This window comes from Eublepharis macularius, chromosome 13, assembly GCF_028583425.1.
Source record: "Eublepharis macularius isolate TG4126 chromosome 13, MPM_Emac_v1.0, whole genome shotgun sequence".
Lineage (NCBI taxonomy): Eukaryota > Metazoa > Chordata > Lepidosauria > Squamata > Eublepharidae > Eublepharis > Eublepharis macularius.
In genome coordinates, this window is record NC_072802.1 from 60,583,938 (window position 1) to 60,592,684 (window position 8,747).

The 8,747-nt window shown below is 43.6% G+C and overlaps 1 protein-coding gene across 3 annotated transcripts in view; it reads right to left on the minus strand.

Moving 5' to 3' along the window:
• CHFR (checkpoint with forkhead and ring finger domains) overlaps positions 1-7,184 on the minus strand; it is a 30,849-nt gene extending 23,665 nt beyond the window's left edge. For 2 of the 3 annotated variants that reach the window (XR_008598136.1, XM_054997058.1), the window contains exons 1-2: positions 6,588-7,081; positions 5,809-5,962 (exon numbers count right to left, since the gene is read on the minus strand). Coding sequence is in view for 2 of the 3 variants with exons in the window: in XM_054997058.1 (XP_054853033.1) it covers positions 5,809-5,950 (142 nt within the window). In the remaining variant the exon portion in view is untranslated. Of the gene's footprint in view, positions 1-5,808; positions 5,963-6,587; positions 7,082-7,142 lie in introns of those variants that run through there. The other variant, XM_054997060.1, reaches the window with a different exon arrangement.
• Between the last annotated feature and the right edge of the window lie 1,563 nt (positions 7,185-8,747).

An 8,747-nucleotide genomic window follows, 5' to 3' on the forward strand; every position in this document is an offset into this window, starting at 1 on the left:
TAGCGAAGTATTTCATTCATAAAATGAGGGGGGGGGGACTGTATTCAGATCCTCAGAGCAATAAAAATCATTTGGGTGACTTCAGCTTGGTCAGTCACTCTTTCAGCTTAACCTACCTCATAGGGCTGTCGTTGGTGGCACTGAAGGTAGAGAAGTAAAAAGTTGGGGTCGCCCTGAGGAGCCAAGTAAAGTGGTGCTGGAGATCACTAGCAACATACCTGTTCTGACTGAGCATCTTGTGCATATTCTTTTGAATGCAACGGGGGGTCCAAATGAGGTCCCCCCAGAGAATCTTTTTTTGGGCTCCCTGGCTGCTTTGAGGATAAAATGGAAAAGGAAAGAACTCTGCCTGCTTTCCTAAATTTCTTGAATTCTGAGCGCTGATCACAGCCACTTCAGCAATCAGGCAGGAGGGACACACCTCTCTTTTGTTTTGTGAGACCGAAAGCTCTTCCTTTCCCAGAGGCCTTGGCTTTCAAATCTCTGGGTTTGTTCTGGGATGCACCCATGTCCAAGTCATGAATCCCAGACTCAGCTTAAATGAAAATTAAGCGTATTAGTTCAAGGAGCATTTGCAGAAGCATAAAGCATTCACACACGGGCAACAGACATAAAACAAGAAAACCTTACCGTTGCTACATATAATCTGCCTATAAAAACGTAAGAGCTGGCTACCTAAGCATATCTGCTTGGCATTTATTTGCTGGTTATCTCACCTGTCCATTTAGAATGCAAGCTTTCTCCCATGCCTTGCTGTTCTGGCATAGGGATATGCTGAGGTGATACAAAATATCTGCCTTTCACCCTCACTCTGGCATACTGGCATCTTTAAAGAAGTACGGAATTGGGGGTTGGATGAACTGAGAAGCCATCTTTTCTTAGGCAACTCAAGAACCAATCGGGGCAAAGCTGTTAATTAGCGTTTCAGCTGTGTGAAAATCTAGGGAGTGAACCTGGAGCCTTTCTAAGAACTCTCCCAAGTTCCAGTCACTGCGAAAGCCAGAGACTGCATTCAGAGGTGTTTTTCATCAGCCAAGCCAGCATGTATCTGGCTAGGCCAAAGCCTGAAAACACACTGCAATCCCAAGCAGAGTTAGGTCAGTCTAAACTCACTGAAATCAATGGGCATAGACTGGCCTAACTCTGCTTACGATTGCGCTCTTGCAACCAGAGTTCAGTCATTTTTTACCAAACCTGGCTCTGGGCTGACAAACTTCCTTATAGTGAGACAAAATGGTAATAGATTTCCAATAGTGGCAGGTCACAGACAAGTAGATTAGGGGTTTTATAGCACAGAGACATTCAGCGATCTGGAAAACATGACCTAGCACAGATGGCCATTCCTTTTTATTGCCCCATGAATCTTGGGCATTCAGATGTAATGGCTAAAATAACCACTGACAAACATGCACTCAATCATTTTGCAAAGCCATCTAAACTACTAAATACTAACAGTTAGCAGAAGGGTCACAGCAGGCCTTGCATGAAACACACCCTTTTCTCAACCTGCTAACAGTTTCACTGGATGAACCCAAGTTTAGGATAGAATACATCTCTCTCTCTCTCTCTCTTTTTATCCATCCTGTTCTCAATTTAATAAACTCTTGCCAGCTTGCCTTTTTCTGTACCTGTTTATAAAACGCATCTGCTTTCTTAGTTTCCAGTTTGAGTTTTTTATTAGCCAACATTAAGTCATAGTTGATACAGTTCTACATTTGGCTAGTAGTCAATGATGGACTTTACCTCCATGAATTTGCCTAATTTCCTTTAAAAGCCTTCTAAGCTAGAGGCCACCCTGACCTGGGTAGCCGAGGTGAGCCTGATCTCAACAGATCTCAGAAGCTAAGCAGGGTCAGCCTTGGTTAGTAATTGGGTGGGAGACCTCCAGCGAAGACCACGGTTGCAGAGGCAGGCTATGGCAAACCACCTCTGTTAGTCTCTTGCCGTGAAAACCCCACCAGGGGTCGCCATAAGTCAGCTCTGACTTGAGAGTACTCTCTACCCCCTCCAAGCTAGAGGCCATTGCTGCTTCTTGTATCAGCAAGTTTCCCAGGTTAATTATGCACTGTGTGAAGAAGTACGTTCTTTTGTCTCTCCTGAATACTGACCATCAACTTCACTGACTACCTCCGCATGCTAATATTTTGGGAGAAGAAGAAAATGTCTGTATCCATTTTCTCCACACCACGCATAACTTTATAAATCTCTATCATGCCCTGCTTAGTCCCGCCCCCCCCACCAAAACTCTTTCCTTGCAGGGGAAGTGCTGCCATCTTTGTATAATTTTGGCCATTCTTTTCTGCACCTTTGCTATGGGGAGGGGGCTGTGGCTCAGTGGTAGAGCATCTGCTTGGCCTGCAGAAGGTCCCAGGTTCAATCCCCAGCCTCTCAAATTAAAAGGACCAGGCAGTAAGTGATAGGGAAGACCTCAGCCTGAGTCCCTGAAGAGCTGTGCCCAGTCTGAATAGACAAGACTGACTTTGATAGATCAAGGGACTGATTCAGTATACGGCAGCTTCATGTGTGTTCACTACAAAATCCACTCCTTTAAATTGGGTGACCAGCAAGGCTTTTTTTCAGCTGGAACGCAGTGGAATGGAGTTCCGGCACCTCTTGAAAATGGTCACATGGCCGGTGGTCACGCCCCCTGATCTCCAGACAGAGAGGAGTTTAGATTGCCCTCTGCACCATTGCAGCACAGAGGGCAATCTAAACTCCCTTCGGTCTGGAGATCAGGGGGCGTGACCACCGGCCATGTGACCATTTTCGCCAAGGGCGATTTAAACTTTTAACTTTGTTCCAGCTGACCCAAAGTGACGTCATTGTGCAGTCCTGAGTTCCACCACCTCTTTTCCCAGAAGAAAAACCCCTGGTGACCAGAATTATACACCACCTTCCAAATGAAGTTGCACCATAGATATCCATAAGGGCATGAAGTTACTGGATACTTTATCTCCAACCCATTTTGTAAACAGTCGAAGCAGAGAACTGGCCATTTTCTTTATTGCTGCACATTGAATCGATACTTTCATTGAACTACCCAGCATAAACTTCAGATAGATGTTAAAAGATAAAACCAAACAGATAATAGTTTTTTTAAAAAATCCATCACTTGTGCCGGTATGTCTCATTTAAAAGACTGTAGGGTGTTATTTGAAGGGAACACACAGAACCCGAGATCTTGACTTCAAATTCATGAACGTCTCACCAACAATCCTCAGAATGAAGCCTCATATACTCCCCACTCCTCCTCCTCTTCCATTATGTGTGATTCATATACAGACATAAGAACTGTTTTTACAAAAAACGAAAGCACTTCCACACTTCTCCCACATCATTCTCCAGCATTACATTCTACCTCTGTTAGAGCGCTTTGGGAATGATATCCTCAGAGAACTTCAGGTGGTTGAACTAGATCAAAACAAGTCACTCATACGGACAGTTTTGATTGTTTGCAATCAAAATATTCTTTTATTTAAAGGATGGACGTTTCAGTTCAACGTGTACTTGACTGCCATGATCTAACTATAGTTATAGGGTTTTTTTAAAGAGTGAAAATGAATTCCAGCTTGGTCACATAGCTTTATAAGCACTGGGAAATGCACTTTCTTTGGAAGCTATTTGCTGATCTTACAGTGAAATCCTAAGTAGAGGTACTCCAGTATAAGCCCATTGATTTTAATGGGCTTAGACGGGAGTAACTCTGCTCAGGATTTCACTGTTAGTGTTTTAATTCTTAATGATGTTTTATTTTCTGAGAGTCCATCTTTCTCATGGAGATGCAAAGTGAATTACACAGAGTAAGTTGATGTAGTCAACAGGACAAGATATACAGTAAGCACTGGCATTTGCATAATTTTTCTGACTTCTAGTGTAGGGTTACAGCTATTTGAAACCAAGCAAAATGTATTAGACATATGTTAAGCAATGCAGAAAATGGTATTACATAAGTAAAAGACAAGGCAGGGGAACAACACAATGCAATACATACAGCAAACAGATAATACACACAATATGAAGTAGTAGAGTCCACAGCCTAACTTCATGTATTTACAATGCAGTCCTATGGTGAGTTACTCCAGTTTAAGCCCATTGAAGTCAATGGACGTAGACTGGAGTAACTCTCCATAGGACTGCACTGTAAATCACCCTTCTGATTAATTTGTTATAATAGTACCTTTATAAAAATGCCCTCCCAAATAATTATGTTTTACATAGTCGGCAGAATGACAGAAGTATGGCCAAACACTCAGTTATGCATTGCCATTTTCATTTTGTTTTACATTTTATATTGTAAGCCAATTTCAGGAATAGAAAGGTGAAGTATAAATAGGGTACTTTGGTCACATCATGAGAAGACAAGATTCTCTGGAAAAGTCAATAATGCTAGGAAAAGAGGAAGACCTAAAACGAGATGGCTGGACTCAATAAAGGAACTGAGCAAGTCTGTTAATGACAGAACGTTTTGGAGGTCTTTCCTTCATAGGGTCGCCATAGGTCGGAGGCAACTTGACAGCACAGAAATAGGGTTACCATCCTTTAGGTGGGGCCCGGAATTCTCCCATAATTACACCTGATCTCCAGACTACAGAGATCAGTTCCCCTTGAGAAAAAATGGCAGCTTTAGAAGACAAACTCCATGGTATTCTGGACATTTTAAATGAAAACCCTCCCCAAATTCTCCGCTCCACAGACACTAAATCTCCAAACATTTTCCAGGCTAGAGCTGGCAACCCTAAGTATAAATCTCCTAAATAAAATAGCAAGTAAATGTTAAGAGCAAGAGTTCGACTTGTGTTTGCACTGCTGTAATATCCTCCTCTGTGTGTTATTTGTTTGGTACATTTTGCAGATATGAAAAGCAAATACAGTTGTGAAGAAAATTAGTCATGTTCCTCAATCCCTCACCAACAGAAAAATATAACAGAAAAAATGGGGTTCTTCTAACATACTCATCAACAACAACTAGTAATATGTTATTGATGTTTCCCAGTCTCTGATAATAAAGAATATGAGGAAGACTTCATAATGATTAAAATATACATCATTTTCTTTAGAAAACAGGGAACAAAAGAGAACAGGTGCATCAAATTTGTCTACAGTGTAGAAACTAGCAAGTTGGTTGTATAACATGGCAAGCGACGTGCCCTGAGTAATTAGAATACCAAAAATACAAAAACAGAGCATAAGAACATAAAAGGAGCCCTCCTGGATCCAATCAGCCATCCATCTAAGTCAAACTTCCTGTCTCATACAGTGGCCAATCAATTACTCTGGAGGGCCAACAACAGGGCACAGACGCCAAGGCCTTTCCCTGAAGTTGCCTCCTGGCACGGGTATTCAAGGGTTTATTGCCTCTGAATGTGGAGGTTCTTTTTAGTCACCACAGCTAGTAGCCACTGATAGACCCATCCTCCATAAACCCATCTTTTAAAGCTGTCTGTGTCTGTGGTCATCATCACTACATCCTCTGGCAGAAAATTCCACATTTTAATCACTCACTGTGTATAGAAATATTTCCATTTGTCTGTCCTGAATCTACCGCTCTTCCGTTTCACTGGAAGCCTTAGTATTATAAGAGAGAAAGAAAAGTCCTTTATGTCCACTCTCTCTACCCTATGTATAATTTTATAAGCCTCTATCAGATTCCAGATTGCTAAAAACATCACAGAATTTGTATTCCCTCACCCATTGCTAGTGTGGAAAACTTTGCAGAGAATGAAATCAACTGGAACCCCTTTACCGAACTTTGCTTACCGTACAGCCCACACACCTGCTCCACTATTACTCGAATATTTTCCATCTCACCTTTTTTCCTTCCAATCGTCCACTCTTTCTTCAGCAGCAAGACGTGAGGCTCAGCTTCTCCAGCCCCTAACCGGATCAGCTTCCCCCAGGGCTGTCGCTGTCTCAGCAGCTCTATTTGGCCTCTGTTTTCCAAATGCTCCATTTGGATTTACATCTGAAGGGAGGGAAAAACATGGGTGAGGAAGACACAATAGTGTCCAGATTGTGGGGAGGGTGGGTGGGTGGGTTAGTTTGCAGCACAATCCTGGAAACATTTAGCCAGAAGCAAAACCGCACAAAATTCTTTAGGGCCTCACTCTCACAGATGGGTTCAAAGGATTGCAACACAAGGGATCTGTCCCCCATCTCAGCATATTTCTTTGCAATCCCTCCCTCCCTACTTTGATAACAGCATTTCCACTTCCATTCTCCTTCCCTTGTTATTATTTCATGCTGCATTTCCTCAATCACTATCTTCACCCCCTCTTTTGATTCCCTTTTTTTGGAGCCCCCCCCCGTCTCCTCCCAGTACCATTCTTGAGAGATTCTCTTGTTTTTGAAAAAAAGTTATCAAACTCATCCTCAAAAGGGGGGGGGGGACCAACCACAAATCCTGACGGGCTGCATTCCTGCCCTCCAACCCTCCATATTTTTCTTGTTTACTGCTGCATGGCCTCCTTCTTTTCGAATCCAGTGGCACCTTAAAGACCAACTAGATTGTCCTGGAAATCTTACTGGTCTTTAAGGTGCTGCTGGACTCAAATCCCGCCCTTCTTCTGCAGACCAACACGGCCACCCACCTAAAACTCTCACGCGTGTTATTCTTCTTTACCGCTCCATCGCCTCCCTCCTTTCGTTTTCCAACTGCTCCAAACTCCCATCAGCCCCCTCCTCATCACACGCCCTTCCTGGATTTCCCCTTTCGGTTTCTCCAGCGTCCCCTCCCCCAACACACGCCCGCAGCCCCTCCCGTTCAGATAGGACCCCTGGGGGGGGCAACCACATTCCCAGGGTTTCTACCTCATCTTTAAGGCGCTGTTGGACCCATATCTTGCTGGGCCCACCAGACACCCTTTTGGGGCTGAGAATTAGGGGTGGTGGGAAGAGTTTAAAAAGCTGCTGCCCAATGCCTCCCCCTTGCAGCCTCCCCCAGAAGGCCTCTCCCAGCCTAGAGGGGGAGGCAGAGCGAGAGGCTCCCCAGGGCTAGCTCAGCTGGGGCCGCCCTTGCCCCGCGCCCATTTCCTTGCCAGGCCCCCCACCCAGCCTAGGCCTGAGGCGAGCAGAGAGGGAGGGGGCGCCTCTTCCTCTTCCTCTTCCTCTTCCTCCTCCCCCTCCCCCACCCCGCAGGCTCTTACACCCGAGTCCAGCCGCTGAGGCGACTCCTGTCAACAGACCTTGCCAGCCATCAGCTGATCAGGCTCTGGGCGGGGCCGGCGGCTCTTTCCGCGCCAGCCATTGGTCGGTCGGGTCTAGCATCAGCACAGAGGGGAGGAGGAGGGAAGGGCCGAGACCAGGACAGGAGAAGAGGCTAGGAGGTCATGGAAAAGGGGGTGGCTAGAGCGGCACGTCGCAGCAACTTCCGGTACTTTTTGTTCTGGAGAATGCTGCCATTTTGGGAAGGGCAGCGGCGCTCTTTCTCTCGGCCCTTCCTCTCTATGGAATGGAGTGGGTCGAAAGCGGCTGGGTTTTGTACCGGAAGTGAGGCCTTCTGAGGCGATTCCTCACCATTTGCAGGACACCCCTGGGGTCAACCTGTTTCGAAATGAAAAGAAAGAATTCTAAAATCTTGTGTTAATAATAATTTAGTATTATATATTACCAAATTATTGTTATGCAAGATTTTAATTTTGATTACTTTTATATATAATATTTACTTTTATATATGATATATGATATTATATAATAATATATAATAACATGAATACGATGTATTTATACTATTATGTATTATAATATATACATTATATAAGATTATTTATATTATGTATTATATAAATATAATATACATATAATAATTTAGAAGTGACTATAAGAATCTTTGTTTTTGTTACTATTATTTATAGTCCACTTTTCTCACTAAGATCCAAGGTGGATTACAACAGTGCAAGTGAATATACAATATAATCGACAACAGCTAGGGTATTCACTGAGCAAAGCACTATTATGAACAACAGAACATTCAGTGAAAGATACAATAGGGTATGGTTGCAGAAAAATTGAAAACGCATAAATCCGAAGCCCAGAGATGAATTCTTTCTGAAAAAAATATAGCTAATTTATGTGGCATGTAAATTTGTTGACATAATAATGATTTTGTTCACTGCCGTGTCTGTTTAGGTCTTGGCCTCTTTACGGAAGCAGACTGTTGTCGCTTTTGAAATCTCTGTGGTGAAAGGCCTGTCTACGTTTGCATTGTAAGTTTGTGTGTTTTATAATTATAAGAACATCTTTTTTTAAAAAAATCAGTTTTAAATTGGAGGAGCTGCGCTGGGAACATTTCCCCCCACGTTGACACATTATGGACAATAATTCCACCCTCACTGACTTTGAGGGTTGCCAGCCTCCAGGTGGTGGCTGTAGCTCTCTCAGAATTACAACTGATCTCCAGATCACAGAGATCAGTTCCCTTGGAGAGAATAGATGCAGAGGAGTTAACCGTGTTAGTCTGTAGTAGCAAAATCAAAAAGAGTCCAGTAGCACCCTTAAGACTAACCAACTTTATTGTAGCATAAGCTTTCGAGAATCACAGTTCTCTTCGTCAGATGCATCTGGCGAAGAGAACTGTGATTCTCGAAAGTTTATGCTACAATAAAGTTGGTTAGTCTTAAAGGTGCTACTGGACTCTTTTTGATCTTGGAGAGAATGGGTGCTTTGGAGGGTGGACTCATAGGGTTGCCAGCTCCAGGTTGGGAAATTCTTGGAGATTTGGGGGGTGTAATCTGGAGAGGTTGGGACTTCAG